This window comes from Neovison vison, chromosome 9, assembly GCF_020171115.1.
Source record: "Neovison vison isolate M4711 chromosome 9, ASM_NN_V1, whole genome shotgun sequence".
NCBI classification, from domain to species: domain Eukaryota; kingdom Metazoa; phylum Chordata; class Mammalia; order Carnivora; family Mustelidae; genus Neogale; species Neogale vison.
In genome coordinates, this window is record NC_058099.1 from 49,014,153 (window position 1) to 49,039,743 (window position 25,591).

General features: G+C 42.1%; 1 protein-coding gene across 2 annotated transcripts in view; it reads left to right on the forward strand.

Moving 5' to 3' along the window:
- Positions 1-210: 210 nt before the first annotated feature.
- SLC24A2 (solute carrier family 24 member 2) overlaps positions 211-25,591 on the forward strand; it is a 251,500-nt gene continuing 226,119 nt past the window's right edge. For both annotated transcript variants that reach the window (XM_044265595.1, XM_044265596.1), the window contains exons 1-2: positions 211-292; positions 2,149-3,233. In XM_044265595.1, coding sequence (XP_044121530.1) covers positions 2,304-3,233 — 930 coding nt within the window. In that variant the 5' untranslated portion in view covers positions 211-292; positions 2,149-2,303. The remainder of the gene's footprint in view (positions 293-2,148; positions 3,234-25,591) is intronic.

The following is a 25,591-nucleotide window of genomic DNA, read 5'->3' on the forward strand; positions in this document are numbered from 1 at the left end:
AGGCGTGGAGCAGAGGGCGCGGGAGCTGAGCACGCTGCGGCCACGCTCCCAGCGCAGAGACGAGAGGGAGGGGCCGGCGGAGGCCGGGCAGCACCGGAGGCGGCGCGCGGGGCTGGCGGCGGCTCAGTCTCCTCCCGAGCCCAGCCCCGGCCGGTCAGAGCGGCGGCTGGCGACAGCCGGAGCCCGAGATCGGGCCTCGGAGCAGGGAGGCGGAGGGCCAGAGAAGGCGGCGGACCCGAGTGGAGGGCCGCGCTCGGGCCCCGCCGCGTGCGCGTCCTCCTGGCGGATCCCGGTAAGTGCCGGCGGCCGAGTCCCCGCCAGCCTCCAGGCTTGGTGGCCGCAGCGGTCGTTGTCCCCGGAGCCTGTGGCGCGCATCCCGCCGCTGCACCACAGCCGCACAGGTGGCTCCGCGGTGGACGTGGGTACCCCAGGCCCCGGCAAGGAGTTAGTTAACTCTCTCCGCTCAGGGACGCGGTTTGGAGCCCCCATCTTCTTCTACCCCGACCGCCCTGGCTTCCGTCTCCGAGGTGGGGGGCGCGGCGGGGCAGGGCCTGCCGTCGGAGTAGACGCCCCGGAGGAAAGCTCCCCTTCCCCAAACCACCCATAAACGATTCAGGGAGATGCGGGCCAAGCGCCTTCCCAAGCTGCGTCTTCGCTTGCTAGTGAGGCGTCTGTCCTTTAGTTTTATTTTCCTATTAACCCACCAGGGAAAGTTTGGGACCTCACAAAGCAAAGTTGGGGCGAGTCTGGGGGTGCACTTCTCCAGCAGGGGCAGCTCCCCTGGAGCGAAGCGGCGGGTTTGCATGGGGAGCAGGCTTGCTGGAACTGACCCTGCGCCCTGGGAGTTGAGTCTGTCCCTGCCTGTAGCCCTGGCCAGGCATTGTGACAATCCCCGGAGCGCTGTGAGTCGCTTAATCTTTGGTGCTAAGCGTCGACATCTGCAGCCAGCCGAGAATCTCTGATGGGTAGCAGCATCTTAGCCTGGTTTGACTTGTGTTCTTGCTCTGCTCTGCAAACCTGAGCTCCAGCTAATCTCGGTGTTTAACTGGCGTGTGTTTAATTAGCTTATTTTACACCTGAGATGATCTCTGCGAGCCTCTAAAATGAAATCGTTAATGTAAAAAACAACAACCGTGTTTTTAAAGAAAAATTTAAATAGGAGCCTTCAGAATAGCCACTGTCGTGTCTAGATATCTAGTTTTACCCATCTCTGTGGGATAGAGAATGAAAACTGCTTGAAATTCTAGCCTACTAGAAAAGTCGGTGTCGGGGCTCTTTTTGTCAGATGTTGTGGACAGAGATGTTGCTGCAGCTTGCTTATTGTCTACGAAATACACATTGAGTCTCCAGAAATAACCTACTTGTTAGGAGTTGTTTGATTTACTATGCTGTCTAATTTACATATGACTAAAGGTTGTTTTTAAAAACAAGATTTAGCTGAAAACAATATCTGGATGTTTAGGGAAGACGGTCCATGTCACCAGAACATTCTTTTGTAAACTTAAATTTTTAAAGGACTATTTCCCTGCATCAGACAGAGGAGAAGCTGTTCATGAAAAATAAGATGCTGAGATCTTTATGTGTATAGAAAAAGACTGCTGACTCCTCCAGCACTCAGTGCTTTCAAATGACAGTTTAAATCAGAAAATTGTGCCTTTAACTGGAATTATATAATTGGGTTGAAAGAAAACGCAATGAGTAATTATTGGTTGTCAAGTACTTAGGTAGTTCTAAAAGAAGTGGTATCTTTTATCACTGGGCAGTTATTTGTTCCATGATTAAAGGTGGGATAAACTGATAGATTTTCATCTGCAAGATTTTTTTTTATATATATTTAACACACACTTCTACATAGTCTAATGGACATGGGGCTTACCAATATGTTTGAGTATATAAATACATGATTGCTATAAGTGCTTACTAGGTGCCACATCTTATTCTAAATGTTTCCTCTTCAAAGCAGTCCTTGGTGGCAGATGCTATGATTGTTCTTATTTCTGGGATGGGGAAACAGAGGCACAGTGAAGTGAACTAACTTACCCAAGGTCAAACCCAGGATGGGACTTTATCATACCCGCGAAGTTCTTTTTGTGGAAAAGACTTGTGATTTTTGTCATTTACTTATCGTTGTTTTAATTTTTCTTTAAGCATAAATGTCGAAAATATTTCCCATGAAACATAAGAACCCCTGATTGTGGAAGGGCCCCACAAGCACTGTTGACTGTAAAGTGAAGAGAAGTATGAGAGAGCCATCTGGTTGAGTCTACCATCGGAAGACCACCACATCCACCAGAAGACCAAGGATGGAACTGCACCAAAGCACTGCCATCCCTTTCCTGGAGAAATGGTGTTTGGAGAAGTCACTCTCTGGCTGCAGGAGACATTATAATGTTAGGAAAAAACTGAAGTTAATTCGAATCTTGGGCCTTCTCATGGGCCTAGTCGCCATTAGCACTGTCTCATTTTCAATCAGTGCCTTTTCTGAGACGGAGACCCAGAGCACAGAAGAGGCGGTGGGGGCAAGTGGCTCTAGCGCCATACACGGTTACCGTCAGAGAACTCTCTTAGATTTAAATGATGAGATCCTGGATTATACTCCACAGCCCCCTCTTTCTCAGGAAGACACATCTGAGAATGCTACAGATCATGCCCAAGGAGACTACCCAAGAGACATCTTTTCCCTCGAGGAACGAAGAAGAGGCGCCATCATTCTGCATGTCATTGGAATGATTTACATGTTCATAGCCTTAGCCATTGTCTGTGATGAGTTCTTTGTTCCCTCTTTGACTGTCATCACTGAGAAATTGGGCATATCTGATGATGTGGCTGGAGCCACCTTTATGGCCGCGGGGGGCTCTGCCCCTGAACTTTTCACATCTCTCATAGGGGTATTTATTGCTCACAGCAATGTTGGCATAGGCACAATCGTGGGCTCAGCGGTGTTCAATATCCTCTTTGTGATTGGCATGTGTGCTCTGTTTTCTAGAGAAATCTTAAACCTGACATGGTGGCCGCTCTTTCGGGATGTGTCCTTCTACATCGTTGACTTGATCATGCTGATCATATTTTTCCTGGATAATGTTATCATGTGGTGGGAAAGCTTGCTTCTCTTGACAGCTTACTTTGGCTATGTGGTTTTCATGAAATTCAACGTCCAAGTAGAAAGATGGGTGAAGCAAATGATAAACCGCAATAAAGTCGTCAAGGTGACAGCTCCAGAGGCCCAAGCGAAGGTTGGTGGTGGTCATTGTTTATTTAATGTTCTGAATGATTATGTATTTGGGATCTACCACTTTCTTAATGGGATGGGGTTCGGGGCTAACGTGGGTAGCAGATTGCTTTCTGCAGTTCTATGATAGCCAGACTGACGGGGCAGTGGGAAACATAATTTGGGGATATTCTGGTGGATGTCTCCTGAATTCCCAAGCTCTTGGCTTCCAAGTCAAGCATTGATGAGTACGGGTTACGTAAGTATCCCAGAGTGGACTCAACAGTTATTTGCATCTGGAAATGGGCATAATGATTTTGTGAGCAATTTAATTTTCACAGGAGTGTGTGTGTGTGTGTGTGTGTGTAACTCAGCAAGTTGCAGGTATTATTTTTTTTTTTAAGTAGGTGTGTGACAATGATCAAGAACCCTCTTTTTAAAGATGTTTAAGGAAGAAAGTTTGTTTGTGTCACCAGAGCTGTACCTTTAAGTGAGCAGCAGGTCCCAAAAGGACTGGTCATTGGAAATGGTCACAGCCATTTTTCTTAATCCACACAGTGATCTTCAGACCGCTTGACCAGGAGCTGATGTCCATGAGAGGGAGTCATTGCCAAGCCCTGCTATCTGCCTCCATGGCTTGATGGCCCACTTTGCATGCCGTGATAAATATGATGCAAAATAATTTTACAGTAGAATTTGAGGGAGTTTCATGCTAAGAGTGGCCATCCTTCCACTTAGATGGTGAGCACATTGGTATAGGGCTGAGAATGAATTGCTCTGCAAAAAGGTAAACCAATTTTTAAAAATAATGGATAAACAGCACCAAAATATCTTGGGTTAAGTATATAATGAAGTTCTGATTTATACCCTAACATTGGAATGTTGTCTCTGAATGTGATTTTAAACAGAAAACCAAAATACATATGCAGATTTTTCATACGAGCATCTGGGGGAAATCTCATGTATGCAAAAAACAGATGTTGAGTGGAGGGCGAGATATTTTATCAAAAAAAAAAAAAAAAAGATATTAACTTAGCATAATTCCTTTATGTTCAGATTGGATGACCACCCATCATTTTTGCAGCAATCATGACATGGAAGCAAAAAACAAAAACATACAAAAAACCCCAAAAACCAAAATGCCAATAATACTATTTATTATGTGTAAAAGAAAAATGTTTTCTACTATATTTTTTCTGACATTTCATTCAGCATATGGTTGTTTGTTAGAAACTGTAGCAAAAAAAAAAAAAAAAAAAACAAACCAAAAAGTTGTTTAGCAGTAGACATGGCAAGTAAGCATTCAGATGTTAGAACCAAATATATATCCTTACGGGCATCATTGGACCCCTCTTCCTGCTCTAATTTTGTAGCCAAAAGGATGATCCCTCAAGCCTGATTGCTAGTTTGAGCAGTTCACATTAATAATCTTTGTGTTTATTTCAATTAGAGTACTTAAAAATTGCCAAGGGAAGGGCATATTTGTTTAGAGTAAAGGAAACAATTTGTCGTCTTATAAATACACATCAAGGGTAAAAAGTCCTTTCGAGGGCTCAGTATATTTTTGTTTTGTTTCACAACAGTGGAACTTCGGTAAATCACAGGTTCTGCTGAAGGTTATACTGACAACAGTATAAAGGAATTTACAGAGCAATCCAAAGATATATTTAGATAATTGATAAAGGAATTTACAGAGCAATCCAAAGGTATATTTAGAATGCAGGGGGATTTTATATTCTGATTTGAGGAGGAGCTGGTTCTGCACGTTTGGAAATAACTTTTTAAATACAGTTTACAGGCAATATTTAATCAATTATAAACCATTCATTAAAGGAGCTCTGGCAGGATCTTTACCTATACAGTAGGTGACTCTCATGTCATTTTTGTACTTGAAAGTCAGTGGCCTAGGCTGACAATCCTTAGCAGTTGTTATGCAAATCCATAATTCAATGCTATGCTTAATATTGTAGTTTTTAAATTTAGAAATTCTGGGTTTACCTAGTTTAAAAAGGAAGTAGATTGGATTCATGTCTATTTCTCCTGTTTTTTATTTTCCCCTCAAACTATGTTGACTGTAGTATTTACCTTATTAGCACTAAGTAGCTTTAATTTATTCCTTTTAATTGTTATTATTTCTTTTGGCATTCAATAACTACATTGAACTATAAATTATCATGAGAATAGAATTTTTTAAAACATAGCTATGTCTTGTTTGGTGTTCCTCAAAAATGCTAGAATACATTTCTTAGGGGGAACAGTGCATAATGATAGGAGATTTCCTTTAGGAAATTTCACCTTGCCAATTTCATTTTGAAGTGTCATTGGAAAAAAAATTTTTTGGTTTCAGCTGTTAGTCTTTATCATATGCTTGATTTCAGAATCTCATGGAGGTTTTGCTGCCCAAACACTGAACATAAGCTGTCCCAAAGAGGGATGAGTCTTTGAGTGTGGCCATCTAGTTCTCTAATCTGTAGAGTTGATTTCTGAAGACATATCCCACCATCCTACAGAAGCCTGTGCTTCTGATATCATCAAACCATGCAGCTAAGAGACCCTAACCCAAATGCAGCTCTCAGTGAAGTCTTCATGGAGAGGAATGAGCTGCAGAAGAATTTAGGAAGCAAAATAGCATGTTTTTTGTGGTTGTCTTCGTACAACTATGGAGCATGGGAGTTTGGGAAACTAGAGGAAACATATTTTAGATGATCTTACATATATCATCAGCGGTTCTTGCTAAAAAATCATCAGCTCTGCTGTGCTGTTGGCAGTGAACTGTTTTGGAAACTATTTGCTTCAGAGGCAAGTTGAAAATTCTAATTTGGTTCCATTATTTAGGATATATGTCATGGGGCAACTAGGAAACATGGAAAAATGTGAACTGGCATATTTCTTCATAGTTCCAGTAATAGTTTCTCATCTCATTTAATTTTTACACCCTGTGTGTGGTTTTTATTTGTTATTACTATTATTTCTTTTAGTGATAAGAATATCCTTTTTGAAAAGTTGTGTGGGGTCATGACAGGGTAAATAGATCTGGGACACTGTCTCACGGTTAAAAGGGGTTTTGACCTCAGTCTCTAATCAGCCGGGTGATCTCAGAAGTTATATAAACTCTTTGAGCCTCGGTTCCCTAATTTGGACATGAAAGTAATAATGCCAAAAAAAAAAAAAAAAAGAAAAGAATACTGCCTACTTCATGGAGCTAGGAAAATTATTAAATGAAGAAATGAATGCTAAGCACCTAACATAGTCCTTGGCAAACGTGGGTTGTTCAATAAATGTTAGCTCTTTTCCTTTTATAATCTGTTCTTAAAAGTGAGTCAAGATAAATTTTTTTTAAAGATTTATTTATTTAGTTGAGAGAGAACATGAATGTGAGTGGGGGGAGGGGCAGAGGAGAGGGAAAGAGAGAATCTCAAGCAGACTCCCTGCTGAGCACGGAGCCTGCTGTGGGGCTCCATCCCATGACCCTGAGACCATGACCTAAGCTGAAAACAAGAGTCCGATGCTCAACCAATTGAGCCTCCCAGGCACCACTAAAATACATTATTTTAAATTCAAGAATTTCACATTTTTTTAAAAACTGGAATTCATGCCAATGAATCGCTGAGTTAAGCAGGTCATTGTCTCCCTTTGGGGCAGAGACTGTTTGTCACAGTATGATATTTATAAGCCCTCATTCACATAGAGTGAATACATGCAGGCCAGGTATTATCATAAACTCTAAGGAAACCTCCAAGTGCATTTATTGTCCTGAGATTTTATTGTGTAGACTTTTGCTTGAAATAAGTAAACCGTGAACCGGGGTTGAGAAATACCGATGCTGAGCAGAGATTTTTGTTTTAAAGTATTCTTATTTATAAATGATTGGGCCTCTCTTCTAAAAACCTCTCCAAATTGGTCAGGAATAACTCGGAATCCTGCAGGATGTGAAGCCGCAGAATCTCAGGACATCCAGAGCATTTTACGGTGCTTCTGGTCCCTTGATCTGTTGCTAGGCCGTCATTGGCCTAGAAAGCAGCTGTCCATGGTATTTAACTTCTTCTGAGATTTGGCATTATAATCTGACAGCAAGTCAGCCCAGTTCTAATGAAGGGGACAGTCTAAATAAAGGCGCTTAAAGCTGGATCGTGGAAGGGTAGGCTAGTTAGTAGTTTAGGTGTGCTTTGCTTTATTCAGTTTGTATATTCCTGAAAAGTTGTTTATAAATAGATTGTTATTAATGTTCCTGAGAAAAACAAAACTGGAATAATACTATAAATATTCCTCACAAAATGAAGTCACTCTTATAAGGTGCTACACCACAAATAGTCTTATCAATCCAAGTGTGTAGGTCCAAGGTTGCTTATGGTATGGCAGATTCTAGATATTCAACCTTTTGTTTCCTTTCCTAGTAAATGAATTAGTAAAATTCATGTACAAACTTCAAGGAAGGTAAAGTAAGATTATCTTTATAATAAATAAATGGATAGTGTTACTTAGCAGATTTGGAAACTCTCTGTCCTTGTCACAAGAAAGAAAATTTAGGCATTAAAATTCTTACCTGGGAGCGTCTGGGTGGCTCAGTTAGTTAAGCAACTGCCTTGGGCTCAGGTCATGATCCCGGAGTCCTGGGATAGAGTCCCACATCAGGCTCCCAGCTCTGTGGGGAGTCTGCTTCTCCCTCTGACCTTCTCCCCTCTCATGCTCTCTCCCACTGTCTCTCTCTCAGATAAATAAATAAAATCTTTTAGAAAAATCTTAACTGACTAGATGTCTGTGAATGTAGTATATTTATCTAGGAATACAGCATGGCACTCTTTTCCTTGCTTTCTTTCCTTCTACTTACATTAAAAGCAAATGTTTTGGTTACTGCATGTGATTCGGAGAGTGAACAGGCATTTCAACAGACCCAGAAAGCCCAGCAGATTTTAATACACAGAAGTCAGATTACATTTGGCTTTTCATCCTTGCTTCCCTGATTTCTCCAGTAAGAGAAGACCTAAACTTTGTGAATCCTGGCAATCTTGAGAGCAAGGATTCACCACCATTTCCCTCCCTTCTTCCCTTCCTGCTTTGTCCATCTCCCCAGCCCCCAGTCCTCTCTTCCCTTTTCTTTACTTTTCTCTCTGCCTGTCTCTCTTTCTGGCAGAACCAGAAAACTTGTGTTTTAACTTTAATAAGGAATGGGATTCCTATGTTGAACTCTTCTTTGGCTGTTGGGGAGGCAAGTACATCTTTAGTGTAGATGGTTTCATTTTCTCATTCTTTTATTTTCAAACTTCTTTTGTTTTAAATAACTCCCAAGTAGGCAGAATATAGCTACATTTTGCTTAATTCAGGTTGACAATCATTATCTTTTAACTGGAAAGTTTTGTTTATTTACATTGATTGTCATTACTGTTACATTTGGATTCTTTCTATTATGCTACTTTATACTTTCTATTCATTCTTATCTTTCTGTTTCTTTCTAATTTTTTCTTCCTTTTTTTTGGAGAAGGAGGGGCATTGAATTATTTTCTTTAAATTTCTTTTTCCTTTAATAGTGTGGGATTTATACACTCTATTTCTATTCTTTTAGTGTTGGCCTATAAATTTTAATATGTATAGTTAACATAGTAGAGGTTAATTACACTCCTGTCAAATAACCCAAGCACCTTAGGACATTTTAACCCTATCACTGCTCCCCTGCTGTATACAACCCAAAGTCCATGATTTAAGTTCTGTCTTCATGTTTTATAACAGCTTTATTGATGTATAACTTCACTTTTTTAACCCTACAAACTAGACATTGTCGTCATACCATCAGTGATTTTAGATTTAGCCATTTTTACCAGCTTTCCCCCTCCTCACTCTTTTCTCCATTTTAGACCTTTTTTCTTCTACTGACTTACATTTTTCATAAGTTCCTTTAGCAAGAATCTATTCTTAGTAGGTGCTCCTGTTTGTATTTGCTTAGAGATGAATTTCGCTTTTAATCCTGAAAGACAGTGTGGGTAGAAAATTACTTTCTCATTTGACTTGGAAAATTATATTCCACTGTCTATGGCTTCAATTTTTGAGGTTGGAAAAAAAATAAAAAACAAAAAAAAAAAATGCTGTCAGTGTAAATGTTGGTCCTTTGCAAGAAATCTGTCTTCTCTTTGACTATATTTAAGATTTTTCTCCTTGTTTCTGGTGGTTACTGTTTTTGTTATGCCACGTCAGGTATTGTTTTCTCATTTATTTATCCCCAACTTGTGATTCACTAGACTTCCTGAATTTGGAGATTAGTGCATTCTTCCAGTTTCAGCTCTACCTCATTCTTCCTACGGTCTTGTAGAATTCCGATTAAACAGATATCCCATCTCAACCCGTCTACCACATCTTGTAACTGCTCCTTTTTTTTTCTGTCTCTGTCCCTCATTCTGCTCCTTTCTTTATGTCAACCTCCTAGTTTCTAATTTTCTCTTCAATTTTGTCTACTCTGCTCTAGAGCTCATCCATTAAGTTTCTAACATTATTATATTTTTCATTTCTAGAAGTTTTTTTGTGGCTCTTTCGTATTTGTCAGGTTGACTTTCATTGTTTCTTATTCCTTAATCATGTGTTGACTTCTTTATTTCTTTAGAAATGTTAAATTCATTTATATTTCATAATCAGTATTCTTAGTGACAATGTTCTTGCAGATTTAGTGTTGCTGTTTTGCTGATTCTCCGTCATGTAGTGTTGCTTTCTTACATATATAGTGATTTAAAAAACAAAAAACTGAATTCCTATCCATTGGAACTTTACTCATGGGAAGTCATTGAGGCCTGGGTTTTAAGTGTGTTCTTCTGAATAGGAATATATTTGTTCTTCGGCAGGTGACTGGTAACACAACCAGCCTGGCATCATTCTAACCTAGACGTTTGACTTTTCCTACCCATGCAGTGTGAACTCAGACTCCAAACCCATGTGAGTGAGCCAGTGATAGAAATTTTTAAAGGATTTGTGCTTACTTGGTGGTGTTGATTCTAATAAACCCTGACTCCTCACTAACATAGTTAGATAACTTAAAAAACATTATATCCAACATTTTAGGGTATGATCTACTTGGAATTGTTTTTCCGAATATTTGGTCTATTATATTGCCAGAAATATATGTTTCAGACTGTGGGTTTTTCAGAAGATAATGCATATAACAAGAGACACTGATATGAAATTTTAAATGAGTACTCTCAGAGTGTTTCATGCAGACTAACCACCACAATAAAGCTTCTCATCAACAAAAATCCTACCAGTGGCGAATTTGGAGTCAAATCTAACAGGCAATTCTAACCAGGTTATTTGGGACCACTTTAAATTTGCCTTTTTTTTTTTTTAAGGTTTTATTTATTTATTTGACAGAGAGAGTGATCACAAGTAGGCAGAGAGGCAGGCAGAGAGAGAGGGGGAAGCAGGCTCCCTGCTTAGCAGAGATGCCGATGTAGGGCTTGATCCCAGGACCCTGAGATCATTTAAATTTGCCTTTTAAATAATATTTTTACCAGATACGAAAGTAATATATTCATTGTACAGGATCTTAAAAACACATCAAAATATATAAAAGAGATTTTAAAATAACCCATAATCTCTCCACTGTACCATCCAAAAATAATTCTGCATGTTTGCATGTATTCTTCCAGACTTTTCCCACATGCACATACACACACGTATATTGACATATGTATCAATATCATGTATCAATAAGTATTTAGATAAATTGGAATCATATTGGACTTGCATAACTTTAAACTTGAGTTTTTAACATTTCAGTTTTTTAAGATTTCATTTGTTTGAGAGCGCGAGAGAGAGAACATGCACAAGCATGGGGAAGGGCAGAGAGAGAAACAGACTACCCACTGACTGGGGAGCCCAAGTCAGGGCTCAATCCCAGGAATCATGAACTGAGCTGGAGGCAGATGCTTAACTAACTGAACCACCCAAGTCCCCCCATTTAATTATTTTTTTGTTTAACTTGACTCTTTATGAGTATTTCCTCATATCATTAAATGTAATTCCTTGTTTAGTATTATTGGAAAAAAGAAAGTCCTTTTCATATTATAAAATGTTGCAAATATATCACTACTATAAAAAATGGTACAACAAAGAGCCTTATATACACACACATTCTGATTACAGAAAAACAGAAATTCTGGATCAAAGTTTATGAGCATTTTAAAGGTTCTGCTACATTCCAACATACTTGGTAGTGTTGACTATTATCATTTTTCATGTATTTATGTTTTCACAGTGAAAATAGCATTTTGTTGTTTTAATTGCATTTCTTTGAGAGGTTGCCTATGGAAAAATATGTTTATTGAGAATTAATTTATAATAGGTTGCCATTTTGCTATATATCCTTTGTGTCATTTTTAGAGTTTTTGTGATGATTCGAAGATCTCTTACAAGTATATGTTGAGAATCTCAAACATTAGCTTTCATCCCTCTCTATGATTTCCACACTCATATGAAGCCAGGAGATTTTTGTGTTTTTAGTTTTAAAGGATGAATTATTTTGAAGAAGGCCTTATGACTTGGGAGTTGGGAGATGAGGTTCTCAGGGACTGGCCATGTGACCTTCGGGGGCACCTGTTCCACCTAAGACCCCTGTTTTCTCATCTGGAAAATGGGAGACTTGACCCGGATGACCTAAAACGTTGCTTCCAGCTTGCATTTCTGTCCTTGGAAGCTCTAGTGTATCCTACGTGGAGTACTAATAACCTAATACATTTACTTAAAACAGAAGGCCAGACCCTAACCATACCCATGCCACCAAACTCTGTTTCTGAATTGGCTTACCTGTGCTATTTTCACGCAAATGACTTACTGGCTTTGCCAAGCAATAATCTTGCCTTGGGCATATGGTGGGAGATATTGGTTCCAGACAAGAGAACAGATCGCTTGGGAGAAAGTCATTTCAAGTTTACAGCGGGATTCTAGACCTGCTCAGCATTTGTGGCTTTTAGCTGGGAAGACTCACCTTGGCAGCTCCATGTGCATCCCTGGGATGCTTGTCTCTCCACAGTCGAGAGAAAAGAGAGGTCTCAAAACTGGTCATGTGCTTCATACCAGGTCCTTACTCCAGCAACCCTCCAACAGAGATCATCTCCACCTGCATATCAGGAACCTGAGAGTCAGGAAACATAAGGGATTGCCTGAGGTCCCAATTGAGTGGTATTAACCTGCATTTGAACTTGAGTCTGACTCCTAAATGCCTGCTCTTCTGGTGCTTCTCACTGGACAGCTGGCGATAAAGACAAGCGCAAGCCCCCAAATTCGATTCATATTTCATATTAGGCTCTGTTCAGTTAGTGACTTTCAGATATTTTTTACCATGACCTCCAGTAGAAATCCATTTCCATTCTAACCCATCCTGTTGCACAGTGTGTGCATGCACACAGACATAGGATTATGCTTACATACACATACAAAAATAAAGTCTAAGTGTGATGCACTTTTTATTGCTTAAACTTCCCATGTTATCAAAAAACCAATTGCAACCCTCTAACTCCTTGACCCACCCATCAGTTGTCACCTGAGTTTTAAAAAATAATATCATGTTAAGAAATTTCCTTTTTCTCCTCTTCCTCTTCGCAGGGTTGCCCTGAAATTCTGTACTAGTTCACTGCACAAGGGCATCTTTCTGACCAAGGGGATGAATAGGGACAGGAAGTCAGACATCAATCTGCTGGATAAGCTATGTGCTTTGGTTTGGAACCGTGGCTGCCCAGAGGAAAGGGTGCCTCTTCTTCATTCAGCCAAAGTGCCCTTTAGGCTGGTGGTGGCTTTGCCTCATACCCTCAAAAACTTCTCTTTATAATTGGCTGTTTAGAGTCTCAGACCGTGGATCTATGGGGACCCTTATGTGTACACAAAGGCATGCTGATGTTCATGATTGGGACCGTTTCAGGCATTTAGTCAGATCCACGTGTCATCTCGGCTTCCTCCCCCAGCACACACTGTGTCCACGTTCAGTTAGGTCACTTCCACCCACAGATTTCTACAGCATCCTAAAATGCCGCCATCCGCCAAGCTATGTCTTGCTCTCTGGCTCTGACATAGACTGATTGCAGGCGAAGGAAGGGGCAGATCAAAGCATGATATGCTCCCTGAGCCTCGACTCATCCTTGTTTCCCAGGGAGCTTGTCATCGGGTGGAGAAGAAATGTGCATGAAACAGGGAGATGAAATCAGAGGAAAGCAGAACCTTGGCAAGAATACCAAAGCTGAATTTCAATTAGGTTGGTTTCCTTTTTTTTTTCAAAGAATGGATTTGTAAGCCAAATGATGCAGACGTGGTTTTCATGCTGGTAAAAACTGGTGGGTTTGGAAAGGGTCCGGGCACGAGGCCATAGTAAAGTCATGCTTCATGCTTACAGCTTTAAAGGATACACTCAGAATCTGCACTGGCAGGAACCTGGAGAGTAATGTCCTTTCTTTCCCACAGAGTGGTGGTCTAACCCTGGTCCAGGCACTTCGGCCACAAACATCTCTCCTCTTTGACAATAAAAAGGCCAGTATATCTCCTAGGTCCCCACCAGTTCTGATAACTCTGTGCTTCTCCATTATTTTTGAAAAAAGATGTTATTTATCCATTTGAGAGAGAGAGTGCAAAGGAGTTGGTGAGGTGTGGGCAGAGGGAGAGGGAGAAGCAAGCCTAATGTGGGGTCCCCTGGGAGCACAACCTGAGCCCAAGAAAGATACTTAACCAACGGAGCCACCCAGGCCCCCCTGTGCTTTTTGACTAACGGAAAAGAAACAAGTCTATGCCTGTCATTATGAACTGGCCAATAGAAGAGGTGATCAGGTAATGAAGCCCCGAAGTTGCCTCCTTCCACGGGCTTTTCCAATTAAGGAACCCTTTGGAGCAGCTTAGTTCCTTCGGAGGGGTAAAGAGGGCTGCCTTACCCATCCGCAGACCTTCCTGGAAAGGGCCAAGTTTCCGGTGCACTGTAAGTCCCTTCCTCTCTTACGGTTTGATGGATGTTGAACTGAGCAAGCAGGCAACTGGTAGAAACAAAGGAGCAGCCCTCTTCCTCCCACTTAAATCTGCTCATCTGTTGCTCTAACCTCTCAAGTCGACTGGCTTGCTTTCGTTTTTCCAGGCCTCCGGATAGCAATTAAATACATGTCGAACCACTTCTATTATTTTAGGCCTGTGGTAGACCCTGAGCGTGGGTGTGTTTCAGAAACCTGCACTTTGTTTTCTGAGACTCAGTACGACAGTGAAGGTTTTACGCGATGGAATTATTATGTAGGCCTGGGGGACAGTGAGACCATCTTCGCTGTACAATCCTGGGAAGAGACTCAGCCTCTCTGGACTTACCTTGGCTTATCTATAAATGCGGAAAAATAATAGAATTTTCTTCATAGAGAGGCTGTGAATTTTGCTGCAACTGCTCAGGAAAAGTGCTCAACAGAGTGGGGTCCCACCTGTCTCCCCAAAGATGCCCTACTCCTGACCTCTTTTCCTGTCAGTCCCTTCCCTGTGCGACCAGCCCCTGTCCCTAAGTCCAGTGTCTCTACCCTCAACCCGCAGCTCCCCAGGGTGTTTTCCTCCTGTCATTTCAGGACTTTGCTGCCATGCCTCCCACGCAGCCATCTGAAGGGACAGTTGCCCCAACTAATAGCTCAATCCTCAGTGTCCGGACTTGAACCTGCTTTCCCTCTGTTCTTGCAGAGGATGAAGAGAGAAGCAATTTCCCTCTCTATGACACCCAACCTCACTCAGCTGTGAAATTCTCCTGTGCCCTCCTGTCACTGCCCTGGAAATGCATTTACTCTTTTCTTATGTGCACCATCAATATTTAATCTTAGCTTGTCATGTCTCCATCCGGTCATGGCTCTTCCTTATGTTGGTTGGTCAGCATCTGTGTTTTCTGCCTTGGATTCAGTCACCGCCCTTGACTCAGGGACTAACCAATCCCATTTGCAAGTGTTTGTTCCCAGGCTCCTAGGTGAAAGTGCAAAGGGCAACCCTTTGAGAGGTTGGAAATGGTGGTGATGAGTGTTTGTGATGAAAAGTCTGGGTCCAGAAAAAAATCATAACATGAGTGGCTTATGTACTAAAGTCAAGTGGCAAACAGCCATTTTCCATCTTAAGAAATAGGTCATTAGAAATTCCCCAGTCCCTTCAGGTTGCAAGTATGGGTATCAGGATGGGTAAGGGCACCCCGTTCTAAAAGTCCAATCACTCCAGAATATTATATTCTATATTCTGTTATTATAAAGAAAAATATTTGTTATATATTATATAATTTGTTATATAATTATTATAATATATATATTTATTATATAGAATTATAATCTCCCACAGGATTTACCCTAAGTGTACAATTCAGTGGTCCTTAGTATATTTACAGAATTGTAAAACCAGCACCACTATCTAATTTTAGAACATTTTCATCACCCCAAAAAGGAAACTCTATGCCTATTAGTAGTGGTTCTTCCTTTCCTCTCTCCCCACAGGCCCTAGAAGCCACCAGTCTACTTTCTGTTGCTATAGACTTGTCTGTTCTGGACATTCCATAGAAATGGAATCACATGATACGTGGCCTTTTGTGTCTGAGTTCTTTCACTTAGCATAATGTTTTTGAGGTTAATCCATGCTGTAGCCTTTTAAAGGCCAAATATTCCCCTACACAGCTGGACCACATTTTGCTTATCCATTCCTCAGTTTATGAACACTGAGATTCTTTCCATGTTGGGGGCCATCATGAATCATGTTGCTTTGAACATTTGTGTACAGGTTTTGTGTGGATGTATGTTTTCAGTTCTCTTTGGTCTAAACTTAGGAGTGAAATCGATGGGTCATATGTTCACTCTATGTTTAATATTTTCAGGAACTGCTAAACTGTTCTCCCAAGTGGCCACAGCAGTTTGAATGCCTGCCAGCAATGTATATTCCAGTTTCTCTCTGCCAGCATTTGTTACTACGTCTTTTTGATTATACCCATCCCAGTGGATGTGAAATGGTACTTATTGTGATTTTGATCTGGATTTCCTTGAAGGATGATGATGTTGAACATCTTTTCATGAGCTTATTGGCCATTTGTATATCTTCCCTGGAGAAATGTTTATTCAAACATTTTACCCCTTTAAGAATCCGGTTATTTGCCTTATTGTTGGGTTTAAGAGTTCTTCATATATTCTGGATACAAGTCCCTTACGATATACATGATTTGCAAATATTTTTTCCTATTGTGTGGGCTGTTAAGGAATGTGCTCCATAGAGGAGGCAACTCCTAGACTGGGGACCCTAGAGTCTCCAAGTTGTTCTAGATACTCTAGATGAGTGATTTGGGTCCCTTGGGTCCAACCCTAAGATGAGCTGGTCTTGAGAAAAGATCGATCCCCTTGAAGTTAAGGACTGGAAAAGGATTCAGGTTTTTGTGGGGTCCAGGGCTTCCTGATTATGGAGATTGTAGGAACGTGTGAATTTACTTGAACTTTGGTCCCTGGGTATTTGTGGTCTGCTGGCGACATTACCCCTCCTTACCTACTCCTCATTCTTCTCTGTATTATCTAAGAGAGTTTCTTTTTTTTTTTTTTTTTTAAGATTTTATTTATTTATTTGTCAGAGAGAGAGGGAGAGAGAGCAAGCACAGGCAGACAGAGAGGCAGGCAAGAGAGTTTCTTGTCATCAGATCCCCTTCCCTACATCTTACCCAGGCTGGGCCACTGGCCTTCACTTCCAGATGAGAGCCTTGCACATTTTCCCATCTGGACCTTGGCGCTTAGCTTTCTGTATTTTGGTTGTGGGCCAGTCCTGTCCATTTACCCCCTCTCCCCCCAGTATAAACCTTCCTACTCCAGGCTCTAGGAACATTTGCCTCTATCTTAAACAAAATTTTTTAAGTATATGGCGCAGCATACAGTAAATAATAACAATATGGTAATGATCTACTCCATCATTGTCTACCATAAGCAGTAATTGGATGTACCTGATTAATGAGCTCGCTCTGAGAGTAAAGAGACCTTCTCCAAGCAATCACGCTTATACCATGCAATCGTGGTACAAAAATACACAACAGTTTCAAAGCTCCAGCAGTTTCCAAGGGGCTTAGGAACCATCTTCTCTCTTGCTTCTAGCTTGCTTTAGCTGCACAGTGACTGGTGGCTTGGCGGAGGGAGTTGTGTGGCCGTGAATAAGAGGCTGGTTTATTTATGTAAGTTCAGAGGGGCCAGGCTGCTCTCCCGATGCTTATTTTGAAAGACCATTACAAATCTGCTGTTCTCGGCTGCCTTTTATTTTAAGTCCAATTAAGTGCACAGCTACAAATAGCTCTGACCTTGAAAGCTAAGCGAAGGTGAGAGGGGAGGACAGGCTCGGGAAGCATATGTTTTGGCATGTTTGCGCTCTACAAGTCATACACACTCACGGAAAATAAATAGGACAGGCAAGATACTGTTGTGCTTTAGGAGGAAGAATTGGAATGCCCTGGGAAGTAGCACCACATGCTTCACTGGTGGATAATCACAAACTGTGCTGAAAATGAATCCAACTCTCTCTCACTTCACTGGGGCTCTGGGAGACAAGCCCCCCAGATGCCCTGTGATGTCCGTGACATTCAGCGCCTTATTGGTTATCTGCTCGGGCCACAGCCGAGGTGTGCTCTCAGCAGCCCCAGCTCAGGATTTCTATTATTTATTTGTAGTCAAACAGAGTCTAGAGTACCATACACCATTTCAGTTCAGTTTCTTGCAAATATGGATCCCTGGAAGACCCTTTTGTCATTGAATTCTTTTTGAATTCAATGACCCTTCTGTCACTGATTCTTTTTGAGAATCTTATCAGCATGGGGCCTTGTATTAAGATTCTTAAAGTCCTAGAGTTGGATTAAAGGTTTTTTTCCCTAGCCATCTTTACAAAAATAATATGCAATATTTTGTGATGTTCTGTGAGCTGCTTGCACTTCTTACCCTTAACCTCACAAGTCCAGGGGCAAAAATACTTCTTCAAGAATTTTACTTATTCACTGAATGGCAGTTCTTTTTTTTTAAATGTTATGTTAGTCACCATACAGTACATCGTTAGTTTTTTATGTAGTGCTCCATGATTCACTGTTTGCATGTAACACCCAGTGCTCCCTGAAGTTTGTGCCCTCATTCCCACCCACCACCAGGTCATCCATCTCCCCACCCCGCTCCCTTCTAAAACCTTCAGTTTGATTCTTGGAGTTTATGAAGAAACAGTTTTGGTTTCTGTGCAAATATTTTAAAATATTTTTGTTTTCTTACCACCCCATTAAATGTTCCAACATTTCATGAGTTACAAATGTGTCTCTCTGTCCCCAGTTCTTTACATCAAGTAACGGGGGCAGACGGCTTTCCCCTTGTCTCATGGGATAGTGCAGTAATTGACAAGGTCATAGGAATGGGTCACCGTCTGAGCCCACAGGTGAGCGGGATTGCAGACACAGAGAGACAGTGGCAGGCACTACATGAGCCTACCAGGACATAAGACCAGAAGGATTTCAAGTACATTTTTGTGTAAGGTTCACATACATTATCTTTATGGAAAGGACCACTCTAAGGTGAATATCCCAAAATAACATCGTGAAGTCATCTTAGGAGAATCATAAACCACTCGCTGGCAGTCTGTATTTGTATATGATTGTAATCTCATAAGCTTCTGTTTTTCTGGAAGTCCTGTGTCCAGAGGTTCAGAACAGAACCAAGATCCAGGGCCAAGAGGACTTTGGAGAGCCAAATAGATACCAGAAGTCCAAAGTTCTAAGTTTCAGGCTCTTAATCATACGAGACCCCTATAAGCCTCTTTTTTAAGATTCTGTCGATATGTTTTCCCATAGACAAAACTCAAATAGTTTAGGTTGTCTGGCTTCCCAGCCCAGAAAGAAATTAGAAGTGACCAATGTAGTCTCTCTGGGGCAGGAGATGGGTAGAGCTCTGTGTGCATGGACACAGGCCTGCCGCTGGCCTATTCACTATCCTTAAGCAGATTTTAAAAGGCTGGGTGCCTGGGTGGCTCAGTCATTAAGCGGCTGCCTTCGGTGAAGGTCATGATCCCAGGGTCCTGGGATCGAGCCCCACATCAGCCTCCCTGCTCAGAGGGAAGCCTGCTTCTCTCTCTCCCCTTGCTTGTGTTCCCTTTCTCACTCTCTCTCTCTGTCAAATAAATAAATAAAATCTTTAAAAAAAAAAAAAGATTTTAATAAGGCTCCCTGCTCTGACCAGACCAATTAGGAAAGGCACAGCCCCCTCCTCCCCTAGCTATAGACAGCTCTGGAAGTACGGGATGTGATGAGCAGAAGGCATTTTTGTGCAGAGAGAAATGTGCTGTGCCCTGGAGGTGGGAGAATACAGTGCCCACCGGGACTCATGTCTTGGCATGGAACAGAGGCTCTGTTCACTCTTCACCCATACACCCCAGGCAGTGCACACCTACAAAGTCATACAGATCTGCAGACACACATTACAACAGTAAGAGAGCCAGTGGCCATAAGAATCTGAAGAACCATAAGACCACACAAAAATACATCTGTCTGTGGTAAGTGTCAGTTCAAAACAGAGTACTACAACTTTTTATGGTACCGGTGGGCATGAAAGTCATATAATAATTACTGTTGATAGCATCCACAGAAACACTGAGAGAGTCTGAATTCTGTTCAGTGTAGCTTGTGTGTCTGGCTGTGACCTTCAGTTAAGGTCATGATCCCAGGGTCCTGGGATCGAGCCCCACATCAGCCTCCCTGCTCAGAGGGAAGCCTGCTTCTCTCTCTCCCCCTGCTTGTGTTCCCTTTCTCACTCTCTCTCTGTGTCAAATAAATAAATAAAATATTTATTTTATTGTGGGAGCTCAGTGACCTACATGTTCGTGTGAATGGTGCCATGGTCCAGGTGGGGGACAGTGGTGGCCTGGCCACACTGTTGATAACAGAGGCACTGAGAAGTGGCCAAATTCTGGACTTATCTTGATGGTAGAGCCAGCAGCATTTGCTGGTGGGTCAGAGACAGGGCATGACAGAAAGAAAGGAAGGAAGGAAGAAAAAAGGAAGAAAGGAAGGGAAGAAAGAAGGAAGGAAAGAGAGAAAGAGAGGAAGGAAGGAAGGATGGAAGGAAAAAAGAAAGAATGGAAGGAAGGAAGGAAAGAAAGAAAGGAGGGAAGGAAGGAAGGAAGGAAGGGAGGGAGGGAGGGAGGGAGATGATGCCAAGGTTTGGGGCCCGAGTAACAGGAAGAATAGAATTGCCATTAACTGAGAAGCGGAAGACTCCAGGAGCAGGTTTCAGGTGGAAGATAGGGGTTCCGTGTTCAGTTGCAATTTTGAAACCTAAATAGTTAAGTTTCACATTAGAATGGGGGTGTCCAGTAGGAAGTTATAGGCGCATCTGGAATTCAGATGAGTGATACAAGTTCAGAAATCCTGAGACTCCAAGTAGTACGGAAAGCCAGGGGACTGAATAAAATCCCCAGCGAGTGAGCGTAGATGAAGAAGAGAAGAGGCCAAAGGCCTGCGTCCTGAGGTTTCCAGCATGGAGGTGGGAGGGAAAGGTAGAGGAGGGAGCAGAGGACCTGGAGAAGAGGCAGCTGCGGAGGAAGGAAGAACCCCTGCAGAATGCAGAAGTCCAGGGCAGAAGGCATCTCAAGACAACAGAGTGATTAAGTCAGGCAGTGACCAAGCAGGACAGGGACAGAGAATGAGATCGGCCTCACCGTGAGGAGGTCCTTGGTGACTCGCCGAGACCAGTTTTGGTGGAGTGGGTCTGGGAAATGGGAGCATGGGAATTGGAGATTCGTGCCCAGGCGAACAGACAGACAGGGGACAAGCTGGGGGAAGATGTAGGGCCAGGAGATGTCTTTCAAGTGGGCCGAAGCACATGGGGGTAGTCACGGGTATGACACAGGCAAGTGGGAAGATTCAGTGAAGCAAAGAGGGGAGAGTTACGGGAGCCGCGCCTCCTTGAGTGGGGAAGGCGGGGAAGACCTGGGCCAGGCAGACAGGTTGCTTGGGATGAGCAGCACTAAGTAAGGGGTCCGCCGAGGAACTACAAGGCTGCAGCGAACGGGCCGTCATGTTCCGAGACTCGTGCAAGGTCTCTGTGTCTCTTTTCTCAGCACAATAGGGAGCAACGGATTTCCGAAATCTGATTGAAAAATGCCTCGATGAGTCATAAAATCTGTCGATCACAGCAACATTCAATAAAATCAAGTTGTGTGGCTCACATTGACTACGGAAATCTGTGCTCCTTGGGAAGCCAAGAAGCAGAATGATAAACACTAACCCATCTTATCTTAAAAGACTGTTGATGAGGATGATGATGGACAACAGGATATAGCAGGGAGCTTCTGAGGAGTTCAGTGGGCCTATCGGGCGGTTTTCTGACCCCTTGGGAGCCCCAGATAGGCCCAGGACATGGTTTACAGTAGAAATGTAGAAGTCGGAAATACAAGCTTCATCAGGGCAGAGAATTTATTTTGTTCCCACGTGAGAGTCCTTAAAAGAGTGCCTTGCAATTAACAAATGCTCAGTAAACAATTATTGAATGAATGATCGATGCCAAACCAAGGGCAACCAGAGTATTTTTTTACTGAAAAGGGTAGTTACCAGTGATTTTAAGTGATCCATTTCTACGTGTTCAATCGTTCATCATTCAAGTGAGAGTGTCCATATGGCTACAACACTGCCCCCCCGCAAACACTTTATTCTTCAGAACTGGCTGAAGAACACTGCTTATAGCTCTGTTTTTATGGGATAATTTTAGAGGCTTTTAATCCATAAAGTCACTTTGCTGTCGAAAAGCTGGCAGAATCTCTGTGCAGAATGAAAATCTGCTCCCTGATCTCATCAGGTCCAATCTCATTATGAAATGGTTATGGAGATCATAGCGTTTCATGGGTAAAATGCCGGGTACCATCTGTTGGTGAGTTGGACACCTACACTGATCAACCAGATATGGTTGTGGAATTTCAGAATTTCAGAACAAGGCCCTCTGGTACTTAAGTGAGGCCGACGTGCTACCATATGGCAGGCCTGATAAGAACTGGAAGCTAAATAGAAGGGCTACACTTTGTATTCCCAGCCTAGGTGCCTATTGTCTTCTGTTTGATCTTCTTTGTAAACAGTAGGATCTCCGAGTAAGCTAATTGTTCTTTATTTCCCTTTGCTTGGCAAGAGGAGTGTCTTCGCAAAAATCAATAGGCTGCCTACTGATTGCGTTGCAGTCTTGCCACAAAAGAGCTGTGTAAGCATGTTTTGCAGTCAGTCCCAGAAGCCTCAGAGGAAAGGTACGAAAGCTACAGCGTCAAGGAGAATAGATGATCTTACCTTTGTAGAAGCAGAGGAGCTACTTTAGGTCTAACTTATCTGGTGAACAGGATTGACTGGTAAGACACCAGTGATTAGTAGGGAAAAAAACAGCTTTCTTGAGGTTTCAGATTGTCATATTCTTTAAGGGGATCATCTTCCTCATTAAAAATACTTGTGAACTCTCTCTGTCTATCAAATAAATAAATAAATAAAAATCTTAAAAAAAAATAAAATAAAATAAACCAAACCTCACAAGGGTCTTCCCTCCCCTTGGGCATGGGCACAAGCCAACCCCACAGAATGACCTTTAAGATGTACATCACTACTGTAGGACTTTCTGGTTCCAGGAAGCCATGCTCTCTTGTTCCTTTTGAACAAGGAGAATGTATTTTCCCAATAATAACTCTTGGGCTTTTTTTTTTTTTTAAATTAAAGACCTAATGGGCCCAAATAAGGGAAGGTCAGAATTCCATATGAAATGGTCCCAGTTGCGAAGTGCAGATGCTGCCAACAGGTTTTTGGTGGTTGTTTCTTTCCTCTCTCAAGTCTTACCCATGTGGACAGCAAATGATGAGGGGGACTGGAACTCATGGGCCCTTTTTGAGTCTGTCTTCTTTACCAACTTAATTTAGGCAAAAGTATGGATTTTGTGTCTGTTGGTAGGTCATAGGCAATTTTCTTTCATGCTCTATAAACTGGCTCTTCCTGTTTGACATTGAAATGATACTAGCACAGACTCAGAGGTAGAATCTCTTAAGTTTCCATGTTGGTATGTCTAGATCATTGTCAAGATCTTCGGCGGGTTGTTTGTGATTTTATAAAGCCTAGGAAATCCCATTGGCTAACTGGGGTGTTTGAACTTTGCCTTTTCCTCAAGCCATTTTTCTTTAGAGGTGGTAAGAGACAGAGAGGGAGGAAAGAGAGAATATCAAGCAGGCTTCATGACCAGCACAGAGCCTGAAGTGGGATTCGATCTGACAACCCTGAATTCATGACCTGAGCTGAAATCAAGAGTCAGATGCTTGACCTACTGAGCCACCCAGGCGCCACCTACCCAAAACATTTTTTTTTAAAGATTTTATTTATTTATTTGACAGACAGAGATCACAAGCAGGCAGAGAGGCAGGCAGACAGAGAGGAGGAAGCAGGCTCCCTGCTGAGCAGAGAGCCCGATGCGGGCCTCGATCCCAGGACCCTGAGATCATGACCTGAGCCAAAGGCAGCAACTTAACCCACTGAGCCACCCAGGCACCCCCAAACCATTTTTTTTTAACTATCAAGGGGATATTTCTGTTTTACCTCTTTTCCAACAAAGAACATAATAACCTTTTCCCATTTTAACTGAGTATTCCTTAAAGTGAGAAGAAGAAGGAAGAGGAGAAGGAAAAGAAACAAAAGAAATGGCTTTATATTTTTTTCTATCCTTCTTTGCAACGGAATTTATGAACCAGTGATGTCTTCTTGGGATGGATCATTTTTTAAGATCCAGCCGTGTATTTTGCTGCTATGTTTAGTTTCATCTAAAGCTCTCAAATGTATCAGACGCATGGTGTGCTAAATGCAGGACAGGCCCCTTGCTGGTCACGTTGCATGCAGAGATAAAGCGGATGGAGCCTTGCCTTTACGGAACTGACACTCTGTCATCATTTGGCCAGTCCGTTGTTTGTAAAATTGTAGGTGGGCAAATTGGAGAGATTGACTCTGGAATTTTGAGGTCAGCATTTTCATTGTTAAGAGGCTGTAGCAGAAGCCTGGAGCATGGATTTCAAGCTCCAGTTTTATGCATTTCTGGTGCCAGAGACTTCTCCCCACAAAATGTTCTCTAAACCTGAGCATTTGCTGGGAGGACTATAGCAACGTGGTATTTTTCTGAGCAAAGTGAACCTACTTATGTCAAGAACCTCATCTGAATAAGAATCAGATACAATCTGGGTTTCTAGTTCCAGAATAATCTGAAATGCTTCTGGCTTCAGGCATGCTTCTGTAATCTTTAGCACATCCCAAAGGTGAATTAGTTGTCATGTAATAACCTGATTGCTCAAGCTGAGTCATGCCGCACCCAGACTTTTGACCTGGAGAAATTGCAAGGCGATAAATGATGGTGTTTTAAGTTTCGGAATTTGTGGTAATTTGTTTGACAGCAATAAAGAAGTAATGTAGCCATGATAACAACATTATATAAAAAGCTGTCCAGGGGTGCCTGGGAGGTGCGGTGCAACCAGTAGAGTGTCCAGCTCTTGGTTTTGGCTCAGGTTGTGATCTTGAGGTTGTGAACTCAAGCCCAGCATCAGGCTCCGCACTCAAGGTGGAGTGGCTTAAGATTCTCTTTTTCCCCCCTCTCTCTGCCCCTCCCCCACCTACACGTGCACACACTAAAATAAGTAAATAAATCTTTAAAAACAAAAACAAAAAAGTTCTGCAAACATGTTGGGATACCAATAGCTAAGCTTTGAGTATTTTCAGAGAATCACCATAGAATATTTAAGCTCCTGATTCTCCTTTTCTTGGAGTCTCTCTGGAATTGTTTTCTTTTTCTCTAGGTTTCTATAGTTAAAACAATAACAACAACAAAAAACTCCTCTGCAGAAGGACACATTCACTTGTTTATGGATTTGTGCATCAAATATTTATTACGTATGAACTGTGTACGTGTCTGTTGCTCAGCTGGGCATTTGGAAGTAAAATCTGACTAATGCATGGTTGTTGTGCACCAGGAGCTCAGACAAGAAAGTAGATCATTGCCTACAGTTTGGATCCTCAAGCTTGGAGATTATGGCTGGTTACACAGGGCACTGGAAGCAGGTGGCATTTACCTTAGTGAATTGGCCACAGTCAGGAGCCTGGCTGTCAGCCCAGTGGGCTCATAAACCTGATTGTGATGGTGCATTGCAAAGGGATTGTCTCTCAGAGGTGGACCCATATTGCCCAAGCTCATTATGACTGCTATCTATTAATACAAATCCAATTAGAGCCCATTAAAATACAATGAGAGCTACATCTCTAAAATTGAATGGAAAGCTCAAATCAGAAAATCAGCGCCTTATTATCCCCCAGTAGGCAAGTACATGGAAAACAAAATTATAATAATCAGGGTGACAATCTATTAATTTGCAATGAGGAATTAAACTGTCAAG